A 25,521-nucleotide genomic window follows, 5' to 3' on the forward strand; every position below is an offset into this window, starting at 1 on the left:
TTTGAGAACTCTCTGGCAAATGCCATCTGGACCTGGTTGGCAATTTGTCAGTTTTAATTTTATCTATGTTTATTATTCAAAGCCATCTTCCCAATGACAGATAGTTCAAAGGCTTTATATTAATTTTCTCAACATAACAGTTTACTCACTACCAGAAAAAGTTAAAATAGTAAATATTTTGACAAGCATAGTGGGGTGGGCGATCCAATCAAATTCCTTTAAAATGTTAATAGATGGTATTGCTGGGATAGAGCCTCCCTCTATCTCCCTATAACCCTACCCCTACTGTAGATACTAGTAGAAGTCTACATTATTGTTTAAAATCTTACAAGGGCTGAATCTGAGAATATATTACATGCAGAGGCTATTTATTTATTTATTTATTTATTTATTTATTTACAGATAGTTGTCACTACTACTACTACTAATTATTATTAATTAATTAATTATACCCCGCCCATCTGGCTGGGTTTCCCCAGCCACTCTGGGCGGCTTCCAACAGAATATTAAAATACAATAATCTATTGAACATACCGTGTTTCTCATATTATAAGACATGTCTTATATTTATTTTTTCCTCAAAAACACACACGATGGCTTATTTTCAAGGGATGTCTTATTTTTTTCCTCCTCCTCCTGCCGTGGCCAGCATTGCTGCTGCGCCTATCACTATGTCTTATTTTCGGGGTATGGCTTATATTCCTTGAATGCTTAAAAATCCTGCTATGGCTTATTTTATGGGTATGTCTTAAAATATGAGAAACAGGGTAAAAAGCTTCAGTTACTTACTGAAACAGTTGAGCTTGGAGTATTTGTACCATAGCCAGAAGAGGGGAGAGATGCCAGTGACCAACGTCGTCCATCAGTCCTGTTGGGAATTTGAGTTAAGCCACATAAGACAACTGTTAACACTATTATACAAAAACTGTTGGAATAGAATCCATGAAATGTTGTGGTGTACCATGAGGAAATACAGACAAACTCATAAGCAAGCATTTTTACAAGGCACTTTTTAAAAAAGCACATGAAATAATCCAACTGTGAATGGGATGTTTTAGGATATTGGTTAGAGACAATGCAAAACAGGAACAGGATGGAGGAGAGACCAGTGCCCGACCATGGCAGTCTAGAAAATGGAATGTACATGGAAATGTATCTAAAATGCACCAAGAATTACAGCAGCTTGACTTGCACAACTAAACATTTTCATAAAATTTTAAATTTTGGTAGAACAAAACATTTACCATGTAGGACAATTTCAAATTCTGCTACATGTAGTCCACATTAAGACATAGGACCGCCAACTCAAATTTTCAGCTGGATGAGGCCTAAATACTCTGCTCATGTAACATGTGCATTTAGTGCCTGTGTCCTCTGCTACAGCACTACCATCCATGTCTAACAGGAGACTAAAACTGTTTCACAGACAAAAGTAGAAAATAACATACATATTATATGCACTGTCTGCATCCAACACAGCTGATAGCCCTGTGATTGGTAATCAGTGCAAGGGGGGAGGGGGGCAAAGCAGGTAAGCTTGCCAGCACAATGGTGAAGAGAGCTCCTTCAATGCTGTCTTCCTGGGCTCCAGTGCTGAATGGGAGCCTTTTACATTTTTGTGACCCATGTGACCCGTGTATGCTGCTTAACTAATAGTGGGGGGGGGGGGAGGCCAGCTTTCCCTACCCCACTTTGGCAACAATGTTCTGAGAAAAAGGAAAAACCCTGGCTTGGCTGGTTTGTTTTTAGGCAGTTGGCAATCCTAGTAGGAAATTTACAATCAAATTAACAAAACACAAAAACAGAGTAGTAAGATTTCATGACAGTTACCTCTCGTTTCGATGCCCATGACTGCATTATAATTGTACAAAGTATATTTAAAAAACAAATGAAGAAGTAGAAGAACAACTGTCTAAATATAAGTGCATGACAATCAGCACAAACAGCCTCAAAATATATGGGGACGTACCCAAAGGCATTTTGCAAAAGATCTTCCAATCTTCCAATTTTACAACAGATGTAAAAAGAAACACAACTCTGGGGTGGGGGATCAGTGGCACTCCAGATTTTGTCAGGTTACAACTCGCATAATCCCTGATCAGGCCTGGCTCTAGGTGCAGTCCTGGTGGCGCAGGGCGCCTGGGTGCCGGGTTGGCGGGGGGGGGCACTGCGCGGCAAAGCCGTGCTGCATGCTGTGAGGGCGGGGGCGCCTTAGCGAGCTCCGCGCCTCAGCGCCAGGGCGCCCGACCTGCTCGAGACGGCCCTGTCCCTGATCAATAACCACGGCAGCTGGGGCTGATGGGAGTTGGGAGTCCAACATAAGGAAGGCCACAGGTTCTCTATCCCTGACATAACTGAATGATGCAGCTTTGTTGTTTATGCAAAGTCCATTCTCTATCTTTTACAGTACTCAACTTAGGTAAGTGTAACGACCTGCTTTTATTTACACAAATACCCTGTTGGTGATTTTTTTCATAATGCTACAACAAAGTGTCATCAGATCAAGGTGACCTCTAAAGTGGAAGTCCCATGAAGTCCTATTTCCCATGAAGAAACAGGGAGACACCAGTCTTGCTACGTTTCCAGAGAAGCCCAGAAGAGCAAAAAGTGGCATCCATTCAGTAATAGGATGTATGAACTTTTGCTTATTAGAAATTTGTTGTGTTTTAAAGAAAACTGCTGTGTTGAATAGATCAGTTATTCCCATTCTTTTCCCCACTGTTGGACCACTTGGTTGCTGAGGGTCTTGGTGGACCACTTAAATTATTTTTCTAGTTGTTGGAGCAATTGTAATGTGCTGTGCTAGATGCTGTAATGTTTTTAATAGTAGCTTTACAAGCATGCCAAAGACCATCTAAATGAAATTAATGGACCACTGATGGTCTTGTGACAGCCACCCCTTTCATGTTACCATACTATGTTTTTTGCTCTGCTAACTTCCTCACTTGCATGGTGTGAGAACCAAGTCTCATATTGTGATGTATCCTCACAGGTATTTCAGCATCCTTACTATATACACAGCAGTCAGCTAGTGATGACAATTTCACTGATACTGTTGGAGGGGTAAAGAGGAAGGGAGTGCTGGGCGCTTTACTAGTATAATGGCACTTTGCCACTTCTAGCATGCTCATTAAGCTATGAAAACAAAGCAGTGAAGAAAATGCATTGTGTAAGACTTGCTCTAATCTAGAAGGCAGGTGGATGGGAACCTCTTTCTAAAGAACAGATTATTTCCTCACTGAAAAACAGATTGCTGCCAAAAGTAGTAATTCAGAAAGAAACATTTCTATGAACACAAATATATAATTTTAAATATTTAAAACACATATCCTAAACACGTAATGACAGTACAGTGGTACCTCGGTTTACGAACACCTCGGTTTACGAACTTTCGGTTTACGAACTATCCTAACCCGGAAGTTAGTAAACCGAGGTGCCGGAGGTCTACTGAGTGTCCGATGCCTTCGGGGAGGCCGGGCCTTCGCTCCGATGCCTCCTGGAGGCCCGCAGCGAAGGCCCGGCCTCCCCGAAGGCATCGGAGCGAAGGCCAAACCTCCCCAAAGGCATCGGGGAGGCTGGGCTTCGCTCCGATGCCTTTGCGGAGGCTGGGGAGCCGCGAAAGCGGTCCCCGGCCTCCGCAAAGGCATCAGAGCAAAGCCCCAGCCTCCGGAAGGCATCGGAGCCGGGACTTCGCTCCGATGCCTTTGCAGAGGCCGGGGACCGCTTTCGCGGCTCCCAAGCCTCTGCAAAGGCATCGGAGCGAAGTCCCGGCTCCGATGCCTTCCGGAGGCCGGGGAGCGTTTCCGCGACTGGGCTGTGCAGCCGCGAAAGCGGTCCCCGGCTACCGGAAGCCGGGGACCGCTTTCGCGGCTGCACAGCCCAGTCGCGGAAACGCTCCCCGGCCTCCGGAAGGCATCGGAGCGGCTTCGCTACAATGCCTTTGCGGAGGCCGGGGAGCACTTTCACGACTCTCGCCGGCCTCCGCAAAGGCATCGGAGCGAAGTCCCGGCTCCGATGCCTTCCGGAGGCCGGGGAGCGTTTCCGCGACTGGGCTGTGCAGCCGCGAAAGCGGTCCCCAGCAACCGGAAGCCAGGGACCGCTTTCGCAGCTGCACAGCCCAGTCGCGAAAGTGCTCCCCGGCCTCCGCAAAGGCATCAGAGCGACTTCGCTCCGATGTCTTTGTGGAGGCCGGGGAGCACTTTCGCGACGCTCCCCAGCCTCCGGAAGGCATCGGAGCTGGGACTTCGCTCCGATGCCTTCCAGAGGCCGGGGAGCGTTTCCGCGACTGGGCTGTGCAGCCGCGAAAGCGGTCCCCGGCTTCCGGTAGCCGGGGACTGCTTTCGCGGCTGCACAGCCCAGTCGCGGAAACGCTCCCCGGCCTCCGGAAGGCATCGGAGCCGGGACTTCGCTCTGATGCCTTTGCGGAGGCCGGGGACCGCCTCCGCAAAGGCATCGGAGCGAAGTCCCAGCTCCGATGCCTTCCGGAGGCTGGGGCTTTGCTCCGATATCTTTGCGGAGGCCGGGGACCGCTTTCGCGGCTGCAGCCCAGTCGCGGAAACGCTCCCCAGCCTCCGCGAAGGCATCGGAGCAAAGCGGTTAATCCGTTCTAGGGGGTGTTTTTCCTCGTCTAGAACGGATTAATCAACTTCCCATTACTTTCAATGGGAAAGTTCACTTCGGTTTACGAACACTTCGGTTTATGAACAGACTTCTGGAACCAATTGTGTTCGTAAACCGAGGTTCCACTGTAATAAGATAATGGTTTTTTCAGATTTTTGACATGTACAGTTCTTTTAAATGAGCAAAGTTAGGATGAATCAATCACTTTTTATTCCCAAAACTCTTGGGTTGGGCTTTCAATAAAGCACATGTGCGAAAGATCTTCTGTTTTATTCTATGAGCAAGGCAAAACTTAGTCTTTACAATGGGAAATTCCTATACTGTATACAAATAGATTCCTGGATTCCTTGCTTTGAATTTTGCTCATGGTAACAGTTACAACTCAGAGAATCAATCCAATTTATTATGCTACAGATCTATATTTTTCCTATTGGTATTTCCTCTGGTGTATAAAACTGGCACACTGGTACACATAGTTTTCAATCAGCTATTCTGAAATACATAGTAGTGGCTTATGCTTCTGAACAAATATGAAAAGAAGATGGAAAATAAATTGGGAAGGAATAGTATATCCTTAAAAAAATGTTGAAAGAATAGAAACTGTAAATCAATCGGCATTTTCAAATAAATCTGTATATAATCAAGATGTAACATTTTATGCATCTGTCTCTCCCAACATTAATACTTATATGATTTCTTTATGCCATGACAAATGGAACTGTATTCAGGTTTGTGGCTTTCCTCTCACTCCAACCACCGAAAAGATAAAGGATCACAGGCAAAAACTGCAGGAGACTGCAGTTATTTGGACAAAATGTATTTCTTATCCAGGTTACTGAATCCACTAGAGAAAGTAGGGTCATTGTCCAGCATTTGACAATTATCATGTTCAAACATTCCAGTTTTAATGTTATTTTCACATCTATTTATGTGTGCAGAGACAAGTGGGGAGGAAGGTGTAGCATTTTAACTTGATGTTACATATCAGCTACACTGGTAATCTGTACATGCTTTGGATAACAAATTTTTAGAAACCACTGGTTTCCTTTATATAGAATGGATCACAAGTAATTGTAATCCTATGCTTCGGATTGGTCAAATACTTCAGGTGACCAACAGATCACTTATATTAATGCAATAGTACCATACAATCACAAATGCATCTTCCAAGAACTATACAAAGATTAATCCTCACAAAGGTGTTCCTAGGTAGACAAAACCTAGCACTCTCTTCAGGGCGTTCAATAGTTCTTTTACATTCTAACTTCTGAGGTACAATGCGAGATGAGGCAGGATCCACTCTTTTTCTAACACAACTTTCACTCTGCCTTATTTTCTGGGTTTCGTTCTGCTAGGGGCATCTTCATCAATAGACTCACCCCAATCAACAATGGCAGCTCTTTTCTGGGTGACTCACTACATAGCATTGCAGCTTAATTAATAGTTCTGCAGAATGACAATATAGTGACAATCTCTTTTGACAGATTCCCATACTGTACTCCACCCCAGTTGGCTCCTTTCAGTGTAGTAGGAAACTGGTTTTGGAAATCACTGAGGTAGATAACTCCTTCATTATTTCCCATACAACACACGTATCATTACAGTTGTGGAAGAGCTAGTTTGAAGTCGAAGGACTCTCTCTCAAGATGCCACATTAAATAGCATATACCAATTTATGAGTGGAAGGTTTTAGAATGTACTGATACCTAATCATGAGAAGTAATGGACTCTCCTTCCTTGGAGGTTTTTAAGCAAAGGTTGTATGGCCATCTGATCGAGGTGAGGTTCCTGCATTGCAGAGGATTGAACTAGATGACCCTCAAGGTCCTTTCCAACTCTACAATTCTGGGTTTCTATAATTCACTAATATAGTTCTGCAAAGGCTGGATTACAGGCTGCTGTAAATTTTATACGTTTTTCTAGTCTTTTTAAAATTAATTAAATGAAGTTAAATTAAATTACTATGAAGGAAGGGAAAGAAGTGATAATCCTGGTTCTTATATGAACTTTAGATATTGCAAGAAATTAGCAGTATCAAGAAGCAAATTGTGAAGACTATTATAAATTGAATTGCATTTTAATGCAACATAGATTGGTGTTTCTCACCTCCACCAGCATATTATAAATGCACAAATGCACAGTGAAGCATGATTCCCAACTATTAATTATGACAGATCAAATACACACAAACCCATCCTACCTTCGTGCAAAAGAAAAGTGGGCTGAGGCACTAGGAGAAAAATTTCTAGGGCTATCTTGAGGACTGCTCCCTGGTGAGAAACAGAAGAAAATAAGAAAATTATTTAAAGTGTCATACAATCATAGTAAGACTCAGTGAAAATCCTCAGAAACCTATTTTGCTCTGATTAACATTTGTTTGTATAGTACTTAATGTGTATCGTGCTTAATGACAAAGTTGGCCAAATAGTGTAACCTTCAAGTTCTATTCCAGCCATATACATTGGCTCGCCTGGTGCTGCCCTGACTGCTTTTGTTATGGAGTGGCATATAAAGTAAATAAATAAAATGTAATTATCTAAAATGTAAATAAAATGGAAGTCAGACTCTTAACTTCCATTCTACTTTCTATCTGTGGTTCTCTCAATATTTATTTGTTTGTTTGTTTGTTTGTTTGTTTGTTCATTGAATTTGTATACCACCCTTCATAAAAACATAATATATAACATAAAAATACAAGATAAGAACACAAAAGACATAACAAAAAACAAAAACAATTATTACAACATCTCAACCAAAATTAGTTCACCACAGTTACAGAAATATTTCTGTTTGGGGGAAAATATTAAGACTGAAACTCTTGCTTTAAAAAAAAGAAGTATATAAAATATGTATATATCTAAAAAAATTCCTTCAGTAGCACCTTAAAGACCAACAACTGGTCTTTAAGGTGCTACTGAAGGAATTTTTTTATTTTGTTTCGACTCAGACCAACACGGCTACCTATCTGTAACTATGTATATATCTGTTCTCAATATATCAGCATTTAAAGACATTTGCAATAAACACTGATATCCACAGTTTAAAAACATTTCCCTTGCCCCCCCTTTAAAAACCATTCTATATGCCAACAAGCAAACCATAAAAATTAGATGGAAAGTTATTCCCAGGACTGGTAAGACCAAGGCATGGGGAGGTGATCTTAAATGATATGAAGATGTGACTGCTCATTGTGAAGAGAACATTTTCTTTGGGGGCTTGTTACTTTCTCACATTAGACCACTCAACCTGCTGCTGAACACTGAGAAAGCTTGGCAGGCAGCTGTTGAGGGAAAGTTCACCACTATTTCAGCCTGCCTCTCAGCATGCATAATTAGAGCATGTGGTCCGTCTACAGGGGAAACGTAAAGGCGACACAAGCAAGAATGTTCTTTTTATGAGCAGTGGTGTCTGTCAAGAAATACATAATCATCTTTCTAGAGAAACACACAACCCACTAAGGTTTTGATAAGCACACAGTCCCATACGTATATAGAAACAAGATTACACTGTTCAAGGGAATAAAGTTGAGTTATTGCACACAAGGTTTGTATTTTTCTATTTGACAACATTATTTAGTTTTAAAGGTGTAGGTACTAAAGAGTAATGCACTCCAGATGCTTAAACAGTAATTAACCAGTGGTCATAATAAACACTAGAGTTCTACTAGAAAATTATTCAACTACTGTATAATTATTCTATTATAGTAATTCCTCAAGATTAATTTTGGTCATCAAAGCAAATCTCAGAGGTGTTCCAGGCTCCATTAACCAATTTGGTGTCGACACTCTGTGGTCCACCCTGAAGAGCTCCAAGGCTGATTACGCAATGAAGTGATGGAAGTAATAACGTTGGCCCTGCTCACTGCCCACATGGTTTTGTGCTCTAACACATATTTGGTTTTCTTCACAGCAGGGCATTTACCACCTGTGTTCTATATTGTCCAGCCAGTATACCAGGGGAAGAGAATGTGTTTCACATTCTCAGAGAGGACACCAAGGAGTAATTCTACTTATGGCCCTTTGCATCATGCCATTTCACAGCAAGATGAGAGCCTCAGGAGGATCACCAGAAAATCCCCCAGAATGGTCAGGAACCCATCAGAATCCATAAGTTTGGGGGTCTGACCATCCTAACTGGGGCCCCACCCCTGAAGGGAAAAGTTGGCAACATCAGCCCACACTTCACTAGAAAATCTTGTCTTGAACTCTTGGGACAAATAGATCTTAAGCAGAAATCTTATGAGGAAGATGCCTGGAAGAACATACATCCCTACAGCAGAAGATTTGCTTCTGCTGAATATATTGATTTTCTTTTAAAACTTTATTGCCTTTGCCAGTCACTAAACTCAGTATTTAGATGCAAAAGAGTTCACAGCATGTTGCACATCTGACTCACAGACAGCAAGAAAACCCAGAGACAATAGGAATAGGAATCATACTGCTGCCACGATTTAAGGCGTGGCATTTCAGAAAAGCAACTGGAGTCTCGTCTATGACCTTCATCACTCACAGCATTTCTCTCAGTACTCATCCACCTATCGGCAAGTCAATACCTGAGAGGCTTTCAAATGACAACCAGTGCCAGTTAATTCTCTGCCCATATGTGCACTGCTTCCTTATTACTCAAATCCTGCTGTTCTCAGGGATTTTGCTGGCTGTTTCAGCTTTCACACATTTCATTTGCTGTCGAGACTACTACTGACGTTTCTGGCCAGATAAAGTAAACCTGATTGGTAGGGTCAGGCATTATATAATTAACACTACAATCTCCAGGGAGAGTCAAACACTGAGAGCGAGTAATCAGTATTTCAAAATACTGTATTTAATGGCAATATATTAGGAGCTGTGTTGCACACACAGCTATTATGTGAATATGTTCAGAATGAAGAGCTTCAGAAATCCCGAAGAATTCTGCGAGAGCAACTATTGCACTGACTACAGAATATTGCTGCGCTTTAGTGCCTGGAACAAGTGTTTTGATACACGGACGGTACTAAGGGAGATTAATAATAACTGATCTTTTAGATTATACACAGGATCAGTTAGAAACCTTGTTGTTACCACTTGACAACTCTCTTTAATGCCTATCCACATTTATCATCATAGCCATAAAATATACTAGTAACTACTCAAATTTATTAGTTGTAGTAATCTGGCAAATTTTATAATTCAGGCAACTATCCAGGGAGCTATCGTCTCTGTTTTGACACCCTAGAATGTAACTATGCTGCAGATGGCAGAAAAATAATTTTCCATGAAACTGCCAGATGATTTATGTGGGGAAAGGTTTGAGAATAAGTTACTGAAAACCTGCAAGAGCTTGATTAAATGTAGGTGATCCCAGAAGATAAGAGCTCTCTCTACAGGAAAGTTTCCTATCTCTTAAATCTGATTATCTATCAGAACATGTACTTTCTGAAAGGAAAATGTTAATTTTTCACTAAGTGGCCTTGTGGCACTAGCAGGCAGGCTTGCTTTGAAGAAAACTTTCAATTCAATGTCTCCAAGCAAGCCCCTGGGAAAGAGTTTGGGAATATTTGAACCTACAGAAATGTTGATGGCTGTCAGTACAGTACGGCAATTTATTTGTATTACATATTTCAGCTGGTCTATTCTATATTATGTCTCCTAATGGGAAAAAAGCATAAAATCAGGACTGGAAAATGACAGTTCCCAAACTGTAAATATATTTCTGGTCTATAATTTTGTTGTATAGGCATTTTGATTTGGTAAACTTTAGTAAGATTTGCAGTGAAATAAGATGTGTATCTTTTTTTTTTTTTTTAACATAATTTTTATTGGTTTTTACAAATTACAAAAGATGGTACATACATAAACACCTTTTCCACCTTCTTCCCACCCCCCTCCATGGGTCCTCCCCTGCCACAGAAGTATCCCACGCAGGTGATCAGTCAGAAGTGGTCCATTTTATGATTGGGTTTCTGTCCTCCTCCCCCTCCCCTGCCCCCCAAGCCCCCCCCTGCCACCAGGGAGCTCCAGTGAACCAGGGCAGTACGCAGGAGTTCATCCATCCAACCATCTATTGTCATACCAAAAAAAAAAAGAAAATACAAAAAGAGAAAAAGAGAAAAAAGAGAAGAGGAAAAAAAAAGACAAAAAGGAAAAAAGACAAAAAAAAAATTCATCATAATTGTTAAATTCATAATTGTTAAACCATATTTTGTGGGCTTCCCCACCCTCCCACCCTTCCCCGGTTTTCCTCCCTTATTTATCATCTTCAACAGTTTCATAGTTCATATTTTATAACATACACCTTTATATCTTATACCACTTTTAAACTATTATCATTTTCGCCTATTGTCCAATCACTGAGAAATCACACTCCCATTTTTTCTTCCCGTGCCTAATTTTTACCCCTCTATAGGCCTCCATATTTTCACCTTTTTCCAGAATCAATTCACTTTTTAAACCTATAACTATTCCCAAACTAACCTTATTCCCCCCGAGTACCTGCTCCACCCCTCCAATCCAGCAAGTTCCATAGTCAGCAGTCCAGTTATAGTCCTATTAACCCATCCTTACAATCACCACTTCACTTTCCCTTCACCCCACCCCCTGTTTGCAGTCTTTTGCCATCCAGGCCTCCATATCAGACCCCTGAGCTTCTTCTCTTCTCTGCTTAATTTTTCCTTCTTCCCTGTGGTCATTCTGGAGTTCCAGTAAATCCAGTCGTGCCCCCCTCGAAGGGGAGGCACTCCATCCAACTTTTTGTAGAGTAAAATCATCATTTTTTTCGTGATGGGCTTCATTTTGTGTTAAATCATCACAGTCGTCATCATTGTCATTCTCACATTCATCTTCTTCAGTTTCAAAAGCTTCATCTTCTAGGAAATCATATTCTGTCATCACAATCTGGAATTGTTGCTGTAACACTAGCCGTTGTGTCTCCTCTTGACATAGTTCTATTCTTGTTTCCCACATTAAGGTCAAAACAGTCCGCTGAAACTCAGGCGGGTACCTTTTTGTTGACATAGTTCAGTCCTGTCAAGGTCAAAACTTGTCACATGGGGTGGAATATGATCGCAGTCTATTTTCTCGACTCCATTTTAACAAGCTGGCTGCATTCTTAAAAATAAAGTTCGAACTCACATTTCAAAAGCATATAAACCAAAAAAAAATTCCCAAAAAGTCCAGAGATAAAGATAGAAATAAAATTTAACTATAAATCCTGGTCAGCTCACTGGGTTTTCTGGGCTGCCGGCTCCCGAGAAAAAGAAAGGTCTTTCTTAGTCTTAACTTCATTCTGCAGGGCAATCACAACAGTCTCTCTCCCCTTTTACCCTGCATTTAGGGGAGATTCTCTTTGATGCCTTTGAGGAATCCTTTTAAGTTAAAATCTTCTGTTTACGGCTTCGGGTTTCTGTTTACTGTCTCTTATGTTACCGTGGGGGGGGGTGGCTTCCTCTTTTCCCCTCTCTCCCAGGTCCAAATTGTTGCCTTAATTTACATTCCAAAGAATCCAAATTACTCACAGTCTATTCATTTGCTGAATGTTCTTTGAAGAATTGGCCACCTCCACTTCCCAGACTCGCAGCTTCGCACTCTCAGAGCAGCAATGTCAGCCTGTCCGCCGCGGTTCACCTCCTCGCTCTCGGGGGCTTAAACAAAGCCGATCCGGGGAGGAGAGAGCCCGCTTTTGGCGCCGCCAGGCAAAATCTGTCCCCAAAAAGCACGATTTGGGGCTTTTAAGGAGGTTTCGTTTCGCTGGAACGATTCCCTCCACCTCTGAAGCGCCGAGGTCCGCTCCGCTGTGCGGACCCCCGTCTGAGCAAGATGGCGTGGTCAACCGGAAGCCAATAAGATGTGTATCTTATCAAGTATTCATGTTTCATAGAAGTTCTGTCATAGTGCAATTGCTTTAAAAATTACAACCGTAATGTTATTTTCTTGTCTCCCCTTCTGTCCTCATGTTTTATGTTAATGCTTAAAGACTACATTCTTTGCTTAAATGTATTTATGTATGACACTGCTGTCTCTCGTTTCTTTCACTTGAATTGTGTGAACTGAGCATTTTATGTGCGTGAAGCTTTCAACCCAGAGCTGGAAAAACAGTTCCAATTTAGGAAGCAGTATCAATTATTTAGGCGCTAACTGTGAATGGAAATGAATATACTGGTATGTGATCAGATATTATGTGTGCGATCAGCTATGTAGAATCTTTTTTCCATACAATGCAAATTGAAAATAAATTAAAGCCAAAAGGTTTTTTTTTGTGAAAATGTCAGATCCACAACCTGATGATACCTTTATTCCCACCCCCATATGCTGGTGTTTTTTCCTGTGAAACACTGTAAGACTGAGGACCTAGAGGAAGATTCGTTTACTCATCAACCTGTCCATGCACAGCATTAATCTGCAAATAATTTTCAGTGTCTCTGCTATTTGAAATGAGGTGGGCAAGGACCAGAGGGGTGGCACCTTTTTAATGAAATTTGTCTGGTCTGAGCACCAAGCAAATAGCTTTTTACTTCCTCTAGACTTTGTTACCCAAGGAATTTTCTTGTGTTGCTGCTGCTGAAACTTACCATTAATGTGTTTAAACCAGCATTAAAAACTAAAATTTCAAACTTTCATTCTAGTCTGGTTCTACGGTACAGTGATCGTTGGATGTGCTAGGGTACCCCAATCCAGTCACGCTATAAAATCACAGACTACAAGATTTCTCTCTTAACTCTATGGAAACAGTGGAATTTACCTGCATGAGCTGAAAGTGGCGAATGGGGCCGGGGCATAGCTGGGGACTGTCCATTGCAGATCAAACTTTTTCGGTTACTTGTCCGGCAACTGTAGGAAGAGAAGAGAATACTTAAAGTACAAATGATTCAAATATTTAGCATCCCAACCCTCTATTGAACTCAGAATTACTATCTTGTGATAGGCATTCTGAATTCAGGGGAGGGGAGAAACCCTAGAATTACACCACACACTGAATGTTAAATGAGTTATATCCCATATATCAGCAGGAGAAAATGCATTACGGTTAATTATAACCACAATTTTAATGCAGTTATTATCCCCAAAGAAATCCACCTGCCACTATGACATTACACTATTAACACTGACATTTTATCTGATTCAGAACAACAGTCTTATTTATAATACATAAAAATGTCAGGAAAAAAATGACCATTTAGAACCACTATTTGATACATGGATCCTAATTCCATCCAGGGCAATAATCTATCTATCTTATGATATACTAATTAAAAATCTAATTATTGAAGCAAATTTCACATCTGCGTCTTTTTGTAAATAGACTAGGCACATCCTACAAAGATAAATGTGTTCTTTCACTCATACATTTTTCATTTCAAGCACTGTAAATCACTATTTTTCTCCATTACAGATAATTATGACATGAATGGCAAACACATACTAAAAAGCAGGACCTTTGCAGCTTTAAGTGAATTCATACTCTTGTAATTATAATCAAATACACCTAAGAATATCATCTTCCACCTTGAAATCACACATGTAAATTATTTCCCCATAGATAATGAAATTGTGAATGAGCAAAAATGTGTGCATCAAATATGTTAACATTTGGAATACAAATTATTCCATTACAACATCTAACATCTTCAGAATGAATATAGGAAACTGCCTTATACCAGGTCATACTATTTGTCAATCTAGCCTAATACTCTGACTGACAGTGTATCTCTGGGATATCAGGCACAGTTCTTTCCCATCATCTGCTACCTGATTCTTTTTAACTGACGATATTGGGAACTTTACCTGGGACAATCTGCAGTGAAAGTATATGTTCTGCCAGTGAGCTATGGTCTGCTTAAACTAAGGAAGGGTGAATGCATATATTTAATTCACACTGTAAGTCTTCAAACACATACATGCACACACGCAAGCAACAAAAATACAAATAGCTCACATTTCTATAGGCAAGGAAATAAAACACTGATCAAGTTCCTGAAGAAGGGAGGTATCCAGCTAAGTCATACTCAGAGTAAACCCATTGAAGTAAACAGACTTACAATAAATTCATCCTAACTTAAGTCAATTAATTTCAGTGGACCTACAAAGAGCATGACTTTGTTGGATTCCACTCAATCTGTTTTACAACCCCATGTAAGCAAAATCCATCCCTGAAGGCCAATAATATGATTTCAATGAGAGAAGCCATCTCCCAAATAAAAACCAAATAACACAAATAAAAACCAAACCGAAGTGGTAGATAGGGCTCAGAACATGAGTGTTCTACAGCAGTGGTGTTAGAACTTCGAATACGTTTCACAAGTTTCTAGTTCCTTAAAGAAACAGAAGTACCAGTATTTGTTAAGGAGCCATAGACTACTCAGTACTCCTAGACAAACATATACCTTCACATATATTTCCTGTAAACTACTTTCACCACTCCGGGATCCAATTTTAAACATTCAAATCACAGGTTTTGTTTGTTTTTGTTTTACAGTTCTATTAAATGAGGACTATTTATCACATTATCGTTTTGCTTTAAAACCACTGCTATATTCAGAACAGCTTATATTTAAATGTCAGATGTCTATTAAGGTGTCTCTTTAAAAAGAAAAGTATGGCATGTCTGTTTCTACATGTAAAAAGACATGCTCCCCTAATTATTTAATTGCCTATTAACTGTTAAAATCAACTTAGTGCTGGTGAGAAAGGTCACATTTGAAACTGAAAATTGTTACTAAGAAACCACTAGCAATTCTTATGCCCTCCAGAGAGCCAGTGTGGTGTATTGGTTAAGAGCGGTAGACTCGTAATCTGGGGAACCGGGTTCGTGTCTCCACTCCTCCACATGCAGCTGCTGGGTGACCTTGGGCTAGTCACACTTCTTTGAAGTCTCTCAGCCCCACCCACCTCACAGGGTGTCTGTTGTGGGTGAGGAAGGGAAAGGAGAATGTTAGCCGCTTTGAGACTCCTTCGGGTAGTGATAAAGTGGGATATCAAATCCAAACTCTTCTCTTCTTCTTCTTCTCCCCATTTCACCCTGTTTTAAATATAGGCTACAATCACTTTGATCACCATTTAGTGGCTATAGGGAAGGCTCAACTAGCTGGGTTTTTTTGCACATTGAATAAGAGGTCATCACAACTCGAACCACCAACAGCTGGGCAGCAGCCTTCTGTCAACCCCCTCATATTACATGAATATACTAAGGGAACAGATCAAACACATAAGGACCCATAAATCAATATTTACATACAATCATGTTGCACTGTGGTGCTACTAAGTGCAGCTTTCAAGATAAGGCAATCAGCAGCACAGATAATGGCCCTGTTAGGTATGCTACCATTAATGTTTCTTCTTCAGAGAGAGTCATTTACTATGAATACATGGGTAAATTACTGGCAATAAAGGTTAATTGCTAAAAAGAGCTGGCTGAATGGAATGTGCTGGCAGCAATTGCTTTTTATCACGCTTTTCACTTGAAATCTGACATCTGTTTTAATCATTTATAATAATTTCATTTTAACATCCTTAATTATTAATATTTACACTTGTAATGAAGATGGATATATGGGCTGTAAACTATTATGGCAGAACCTTTAACAGCATACACTGACTATTGTAATGTATCCCTTAATTTTGTTGTCATTGTAACGTGCTTGCTGGTTGAGCAGAAGATAAAGCTTTAAAAGAATATGGGTCTTTGTATTTGGAAAGCACAACAAATGAAGTGTTTTCTAAACCCATTTTAAATTCCAAATGTCATGTAGGAACACAATATAAAGTGATACAGGCAAGAATGAATGAGTAGAGGATGCAGGCTGCATGCTTTTTTACTATTAAAAATGTACAGCTAAACATCATCTCACAGAGGTAGGCTACCTCTGGCAAGATATGGTATGTGTCCACTTTGTTTATACTAGATAAGTTTACATTATATTCAACATGATGTGAAAGGTGATTCCAGAGTGCCAACTCTGTTTATTTCACAGCAGCCTAAGGTGCAGGAAATTCTATCCATCAGATCATCTGTTCAACATAGGCTATGAGAGCGACTAAGGACACAACAATTATTTTGGAACAAGGCCTCTATAAATGTATTGGCAAAAGTTATGCCAACATGTTTGCACCTTTTAAAACTATTTTACTTCAGCATCCTTATTAACATCAGACAAAAAGGCTTTTCATCTATAAAAACAATATTGAAGCCAATAGCAGTTAATGCTATTACTAGTTATAACAGATTACCTTAAGTACTACTACGGTAGGTAGTTAAAGCCATTTGCTTAGATCAAACCTAACTATGGTTACTTGTTATGAAAACACACCTTGGTGTACCTCAAAATCATGTGCTTCCCTTTGCCCTCTTCATATGCAAGGGGACTGAAACATTCTGGTTACAGGTAGGTAGCTGTGTTGGTCTGACATAGCCGAAACCAAATAAAAAAATTCCTTCCAGTAGCACCTTAGAGACCAACTAAGTTTGTCATTGGTATGAGCTTTCATGTGCATGCACACGAAAGAAGTGTGAAGAAGTGTGCATGCACATGAAAGCTCATACCAATGACAAACTTAGTTGGTCTCTAAGGTGCTACTGGAAGGAATTTTTTTATTTTGAAACATTCTGGTTTCACTTTTTCATAAAGCCTAATTTCCTCCTACACCAGGCACAGGCAAACTTGGCCCTCCAGCTGTTTTGGGACGACAACTCTCATCATCCCTAGCTAACAGGACCAGTGGTCAGGGATGATGGGAACTGTAGTCTCAAAACATCTGGAGGGTCAAGTTTACCTGTGCCTGTCCTACACCAAAACTCTAGGAACTTTGCTTTAGTCTAACATCTAGATAAACATCTGAAGAGCAAACCACATTTTGATAGCCTGTTTTACAAACACAAACAATATATACAATTCTAAAATTTAAATTGGAGAGAGGTGAAGACATACTTTGCCTGGGTGCAATTTGGTTTAGGACTGGCTCTGCTATTTGTCTCACATACCCCACAGCGCTCCCACTGTTGTCAATGAAAGCTTTTCACCCAGAGGCTAATAGAAAGGAGGGAGGGAATTTCATGAAGCTCCTGACTGTGAGAGAAGGGTTAACTCTTCCTTTTCCATGCCCTCTCATATATGCAAATACCCTACCTCCATATGGTGTGTTTTTTCTACATAACTATTGGGAGCAGGTGGCGCTGTGATCTAAACCACTGAGTCTCTTGAGCTTGCTGATCCGAAGGTTAGCAGTTCAAATCCCTGCGATGGGGTGAGCTCCCATTGCTCTGTCTCAGCTCCTGCCAGTTTGAAAGCACAACAGTGCAAGTAGATAAACAGGTAATGCCGCAGCGGGAAGGTAAACGGGGCATTTCTGTGTGCTCTCGTTTCCATCACGATGTTCCGTTGCGCCAGAAGCGGTTTAGTCATGCTGGCCACATGACCCAGAAAGCTGACTGTGGACAAACGTCGGCTCCCTCGGCCTGAAAGCAAGATGAGCGCCGCAACCCCAAAGTCGCCTTTGACTGGACTTAACCATCCAGGGGTCCTTTACCTTTACCTTTTACATAACTATGGCACTGTAATCAGAATGTTTGGCTAATAATGTTTTCATGAGCTGAGATCAAGGGCTCCGTATGTGCATGACAGCTTCTGAAGCCACCTCCTCCTACTGTAGCCCTTTGCTTGGCTACAACAGGTGAGATCCAAAGAAGGGCACATCCAAATGCTCAACAGTGCAGTTCACATTTTAGAAAAGCTTTTCATCATTTCTTATGGTTTTATAGATATAGCTATAGATATAGATATATATACACACACACATGAGTTTGGGGAAGGAGAAGTTGAGACCTTCTAACCCCTGGATCCAGCATGTCTTAAATTATAAGAAAGGCTAGCTTACTGATGAGGCATGGTAATTGCCTAGGAGATGGGCCATTAAGGGAAACAAAGGAAAGGAGCTCTGTGTGAGATGGCAAATGGGTAGGGCCCATCCCCCAGTGCACAGTTAGCTAGAAGGACAAAGCCAGAGTTTTAGAATTGAGTTTGCAGAGATGTGATCTACCATAGCAGCAAAGCTGGGGAACAAGAGAGACAGAGCAATGATTGATTTCCATTTGAATCCAATGCTGCTGCTATGGGGCAAACAAGACCCTTTCGGGTGTTCATGCTCTGAAACCCTCCATGATAGGCTCAGATTGTATGTATGTGTAAATAAACCATAGATCATAAAGACACCACAGTCTCATTTCCAAAAAGAAACACAAACTCCAGGTAAGCGCCTGGAACCCTTGGAGTCCCGCACCATTCAGAGATTAGGGTGGCATACAACAATATACAAATTGTAATTTCCATTTTGTATATTACCGCTCAGTTTTGCCAAAGGAACAGCCCAATACTAGGACAATAATGTTTCAATATATAATATAGTTTAGCTTACTTTTTTTATCTTTGGAGTCATGGATTTTGAAGTTACAATGTGATACATAAGGTAAAGCAAGGAAAGTTAGATTTTACAAAATTGTCTAGTTTAACTGTACTGTATAATAAATACTTGCCCATAAAATAGTTGCCATTTGTCCCCCTCTATATCCTTACACATGCACAATGTAGTAACATTATATAGGAAGTCAGACTATCAGCACAGTAAATTGTTCCTGAGCCCTGCCTTAGTCTGCATCGTATTTTTAGTTTATTATCCATGTAATGCAAATATACACAAGATGAAAAAACACATAAATGTTAAAATTTAACTCCAATGGGGCATGAATGTTTAGTACCATATTCTTGTTACGCAAGGATTTACAAAGCATGGTTGGTTTCATAACTACATTGCTACTTTCAGCAAACTTAATTTCACAGTACACAAATATTTTGCCTCGCCTCGGTCTTTAAGGGCAAAAAGTGAGCATTTTTTTTAAACAGCTTAAATTTATGCCAGAGCTTTGTTTTCAGTTCCAGGGCTATATCCAAAAATGTGAGAAGAAACATGTATCTTTGTATCTGCAGGGTGCATTTCACATGTTGAGGAGAAAAGCATTAATGCGTATTTTTGTGACATATCAAGTGGAAGTTTGTTTCAAAAGAAATAACTGACCATGCTGCTACTTGGGAACACAGGTTGACAGCTGAAATGTGCATGTTAAACTGATTCAGCCCATGAAGCTAACAGGGCAGAGCCCAGAGGACAGGCCCATGCAGGGCTTGTCTTAGGCCTGGGGGAAGAGTCTTGTCCACGAGACACAGCGCCTAATCTGATCTGACGCTACACGCTAGTACGCAGTAACACAGGTCCAGATTTTACTATTGAAGCCTTGCAATGTATGTGGACAGGCACAGCCATTTCGCCCATAAGTCCCCAGTTGGCTGGAAGGCCCGGGACATTCTCGGCATGACAGTGTTAAGTCTGGCAGGCCCCTGGCCCACACACACCCTGCCATATTAGCCTTCCAATGCCTAGGAAAAGTATACCCAGCTGCTCCCCACCCCAGCACGGCCCTGCCAGAGGGCATTTCTTCTTTTTCTGGGATCTTTTTTGGGGGGGAGGGGGGAGATAGATGTCCTTTCATCACCCTTGAAAGTTCTTACTGGACTATTCCTCTATGAGGCTCCCCAAGTCCCTTCAGTCTGTTTATTTCCCAGTTACTTCTCATCTGTTCTCTGCTTGCCTGCCAAACTATACTTATGGGCTACATGCTTGGCTTTTAGAAAGCTTACTCACTTGTCTCACACACAAGGGTAATATTTTGAACAGGATTATTTTAGAAGTGTCATGTGCTCATGAAATGTAGTTTGACCCTGGTGGTGCCGGCCATATTTTCAAGATGGCTGGGTTCTCTGTGCCACTTTGATTAGTTGCAATTAAAATACTGTAAAAGCAATAGCCCAAGATTCCCAGTCTTAATCAAATCTTAAATTATTTATAAAGCACACATGAAAATATCAGAAATAAAGTAAAGAATGGTGCAAAATACTGCTAGCAGTGCAGTAATATAGAAATGTTGTATATATTAAATTCTGTATTCACCAGCTATGTGCTTCGCATTTAGATCTCAACTGAGCAGCAACACTGTATGACACAAGCATTATCCCCAAGAGAATTTATAGCATGGCAGGGTTTTCAGGTCTCTGGTTATCATTTAGTTAACATCTAGTTCAGCGTTTCTCAACCGCTGTTCCGCGGCACACTAGTGTGCCGCGAGACGCTGGCTGGTGTGCCGCGACGTGCGGCGACGAGAAGGGCGATTTGCATTGTCACGTGCCTGGCGGCCGCCAATACACAACACTGACCCGCCGGAAAGGAAGCCGGCCGGGTCACGACGTGGGGCGAGCGCAGCTCTCAACAGCCACCACCACGGCCTCGGACGTGAGAGGCGGCCGGCGGGTGCTGCTGTTTGTCCCGCTCTCGCTGCCCTTGCTGGCGGCGCCCGGGGCTGGATCGGCGCGAGGCCGCGGGCCGACAAGCAGAACAGCCTCCGGAGGGCAGCCAGCAGCGTCTACGAGGGAGTGAGCGGCCTCTTCGGCGAGGAGCACGTGCTGGCAGAGAAATCAGCGGCTTGTGAAGCCTTATTACAGGAGATTGCAACCAACACAGCAATTGGCAAGTGTTTCTTACAGTCATAATTCACTGAGATTTAGGACTTACCCCACAAACTAAACTGGGCTCTCTTTATATATATATATATATATATATATATATATAGAGAGAGAGAGAGAGAGAGAGAGAGAGAGAGAGAGAGAGAGAGAGAGAGAGTGTCAATATAGGCACAGAGTTAATTTTTTTAACTTTTTTAATGGTGGTGTGCCTCGTGATTTTTTCATGGAACAAGTGTGCCTTGGCCCAAAAAAGGTTGAGAAACACTGATCTAGTTGGCTGAAAAATAAACATTTATTGAAATGTAAAAACTTCAGGAGCTAAGAAGGCAGGCAATGGCTATATTATTCTGTACACTGGAAAGTTTCGATGATCAAACTTATTATTACTTTATATATTTATTCACAAGAGTGCATACTGTTTTCACAGTGGCCATCCCACCCTTTTTGGTGACTTTGGGGGCTCCGCGGGGACTTTTTCCTTTAGTAACCCTCAGACTGATACTCTCACAGTGGACCCTCAGTAGCTGAGTGGTCTTCCTGGCAGGGAGGCTGAAGCTGCAAAATCTTGCACTGAACAGGCAGGTGGGACTGGATGGCCTCCCAAGGACCCTTCAAACTGTGCAAGGAAGGAAGAGGCAGCAGTTGCACAAGGGCCTGTTACTTTGTGCCTAGCTGTGCTTTGCTGGTAGAGTGTTTTTCCTTCACTTTCTAAATCTCATTCTTTGCATCAACGACCCAAGTTGTAGAACAAGTTTGAGTCAAGTTAAATCAGGAGTAGGCAATCTAAGGTCCGTGGGCCGAATGCGGACCAATCGCCTTCTCAATCCGGCCCACGGATGGTCTGGAAATCAGTGTGTTTTTACATAGAATGTGTCCTTTTATTTAAAATGCATCTCTGGATTATTTGTGGGGCCTGCCTGGTATTTTTACACAAGTAGAATGTGTGCTTTTATTTAAAATGTATCTCTGGGTTATTTGTGGGGCATAGGAATTTGTCCCCCCCCCCAAAAAAAAGTCTGGCCCGCCACATGGACTGAGGGACAGTGGACCGGCCCATGGCTGAAAAAGGTTGCTGACCCCTGAGTTAAATTATGCTGAGAGCACTGTTTCAGTGGAATTCACTCCCACCATTCCTCACTGCAGCACAGCAACGCTTATTGGCCTTCAGTCAAAGTGAAGCTGATCAGATCCCTACCTGAAAGTTTTAAGGTGGATGTCCACATAACCCCTGGAACACATGCCTCAGAGCATGCAGTAAACAAGCTACTGGCTGACAAAGAGAGAGTGGTGGCTGCCTTGGAAAACAACCACCTGTTGGAAGTGGTGAATCAGTGTTTACGTAGTTTACTTTGGGAGGTGGGAAAGATACCCCAATTGCTTGTTCCTGGCATCAATTGGACATATTTCCCTAGCAAGTTCTAATATTTATTCTTCTTTCTGTATCTTTTGTCTTGATTTCATGCTGGAAACATCCAAGCAAACCAAAACAATAATTCCAGCCGAATTGCAAGACTAAGACAAGTTATCCCAAAGAAGCATGATTTTAATTACAGCAGTCAGTTCCTTAGCAGTTTTCATCTCTAGGCTTTCAATATTTATTATATGTTAATCCTTTATTTGCAAATACAGAGAAATCTAATACCTAAATAGGTATCAAGACTTGCATATGGAGCTCCCCTTCTCCTCTGCAATTGTCAACACATGACATGGAGCACATCATCTACAGCATCCACAATTATAGGTTTACATTTTGCTGTAGTTTCCAAAGATGTTGTGATTCATAACAGTATCTAAGTTGCAATGCTGTGTCAGCTTTCAGGCAACAATAGCATTTTTTTTATACAAGCTCTTTTCATATTTCTCACTGGTACATCACATAAGCCTATTTGGACGTTTCTTCATAGTTTAGAACCCTCTATGGGGACGCGGGTGGCACTGTGGGTTAAACCACTGAGCCCAGGGCTTGCCGATCAGAAGGTCAGTGGTTCGAATTCCCGCGACAGGGTGAGCTCCCATTGCTCGGTCCCAGCTCCTGCCAACCTAGCAGTTCCGAAAGCATGTCAAAGTGCAAGTAAATAAATAGGTACCGCTCCGGCAGAAAGGTAAACGGCGTTTCCATGTGCTGCTCTGGTTCGCCAGAAGCGGCTTAGTCATGCTGGCCACATGACCTCTGTACGTCGGCTCCCTCAGCCAGTAAAGTGAGATGAGCGCTGCAACCCCTTGGTTTGAAGTGGGGAGCAACCTCTATCTGATTCCACGGAGACTCCATGCCTGATTTAAAACCCTGCCTGTGCAGGGTTCTAAATTGCGCAGGGAACCACCACACAAGAAGAGGGCACTCCCCACTCAGTGCTTCATATTGAAACTCATGAAGGGCTCTAAGGAGTGTATACTGTACAGGTGATGTGCTGGAGAGAGCAGAGCTTGACTGTGCACCCCCACTTCTCACTTGTTTGCTTATCTTTAAGTCTTCAGCAAAGTAGGTTGGCATGTTTTGACTTTTGAAAATGGGTTTTTAAAAAGAAAACAAAAAATGCAGCAAAAAGACAAACCGATTAGAGGGAGAACTGAAGAGAGAGCTCCAAAGGCATTGCTGAGATTGCTCTATTAGCAGAGGGGGAAATGACATGCAGTACAAAAATTTGCATTCCACTATATATTCTTAAAATGGAACAAAACACAATTTGTCAGCAAACAACTAAACTTATGTAACATGCTTTTAAAATCCCACAAACTACTTTTCATTGTACCCTCTATTAATGCATCTTATTGAAAGTTTACATTTACAATTTCATCAAAATGCTGCACTGGTCCATTAAATATAAATTACTAGCATAATATTGATTAATTTTTATACTGACGAACACTGAGAGTTCTACCTCCCCAAAGTCACACATCTTGTCACATTGACAGAATTAACCTTAATTATTTCACAGCAAAAGACGTAGCATCACAGCACATATGCAAATCTAAACAGTTAGGGAACTGCCCTTTGATTCAAATGTTACCTTTCAAGCTAGATAAGGCCCAAGTGAGGAACATATGAAAAATTAGTGCAGTCAAATTTTAATGATGTGGAAATAATCCTGAAACACCTTATGAGCACTTAAATCTGCCACCAAGTACCTGCTTTGCACATTAACCGTTTCCACTTTTGGACAGGAAAGGAGGGATTTGATTGCAAAGAAGAGGTCTATGGAATGGGTTATCTGCATAAACAAGGAAACAAACTTTTTTAAAAAAGCTTTCCTCATATCCCATCATAAATTTAACCTATTTTTGTTTGTAACATTATTAGAAGGATCTCTAGAAGACTATGGCTTATGCTGCTCCTATACAATTTTTTGTGTTGTCATTTTGTATTATGTCAACATGACATTTCACTGAGAATGATACATTTCCTTGGATTTTTAAATATCCTGTTACATAATCTGGAGAACTGCTTGATACAGACTTCAGCTGAATATGTGACTAGTAAAATATATACTGTAGTGTTATACGATTAGCTGCTATATAAGCCAATTTACTATGTGACAGGGTACACTTGACAGAATTTGGCAACCAGCCAATTTTGTACATTGATGCCTTTATGAGTAGACAATTTAAAACAGTATTTCCACCATACACATCCTTGAGTCGATATCATATTATTATACTTTCTATGGATCCATTAAGTGACATCCAGCTTCTGCTCTTAGAGGTGGCCAAAACAGTCCAAAGCTAAAGTTATTTATTCTGAAATATTTATTAAGGCCATTTTAACAAAAGGAAGCTAAATGGTTAATAATTAATAGCCTAGGAACATTTATTGTCACAAAGAGGGTTTTAACAGTTCACTGTTTTTCAGCCCATTCAATTTATTTAGTATATTTCTAGGCTGTTCATTGGTAAAATTCTTTGGATGCTTCAGAAAACAACAACAGCATACAGTAATATTATCAATTATGGTCGAATTTATCATTTTTATGGTGGGAACAGCTGGCTGTTAGCAGCTGGAGTATCCACAAACTTACCTATTAAGAAAGAATACTCTCATCTTGATATTAAAGAACCTTATCAGGTTGTTCTATGTCTTGATATAAACCAGATTAGACACTTATAGCAGAACAAGAATATGTTGCTATAAGATTATATGATCTACTATGATTTCCAAGTTGGGCTACAGAGTGAGATTTAAGAATTTTATTGTCTGAGCATCTTGATGGTGTCAAACAATTTAGCTTGGGTGTATATTCTTTTATATCTCTACTTTATAATGAACAAATATGAAAAAGACAAATAGGAAAATAGGAAAAAACATGGAAGATTTATTATTTATTATTAATAAATGTATTTATTTATGGAATATATATAGACCAACCTCA

At 40.9% G+C, this 25,521-nt stretch overlaps 1 protein-coding gene across 16 annotated transcripts in view; it reads right to left on the reverse strand.

The window, feature by feature from the left end:
* The window catches only part of MAST4 (microtubule associated serine/threonine kinase family member 4), a 221,613-nt gene that overhangs the window by 58,285 nt on the left and 137,807 nt on the right, over window positions 1–25,521 (reverse strand). For all 16 annotated transcript variants that reach the window (XM_088653013.1, XM_088653014.1, XM_035099907.3 and 13 more), the window contains 3 exons: window positions 13,336–13,424; window positions 6,821–6,890; window positions 790–868 (listed from right to left, as the gene is read on the reverse strand). In XM_088653013.1, the coding sequence (XP_088509139.1) occupies window positions 790–868; window positions 6,821–6,890; window positions 13,336–13,372 (186 nt within the window). In that variant the 5' untranslated portion in view covers window positions 13,373–13,424. The remainder of the gene's footprint in view (window positions 1–789; window positions 869–6,820; window positions 6,891–13,335; window positions 13,425–25,521) is intronic.

Source organism: Zootoca vivipara, chromosome 10 (assembly GCF_965207765.1).
Source record: "Zootoca vivipara chromosome 10, rZooViv2.hap1.1, whole genome shotgun sequence".
In the NCBI taxonomy this organism is placed as follows: Eukaryota; Metazoa; Chordata; class Lepidosauria; order Squamata; family Lacertidae; genus Zootoca; species Zootoca vivipara.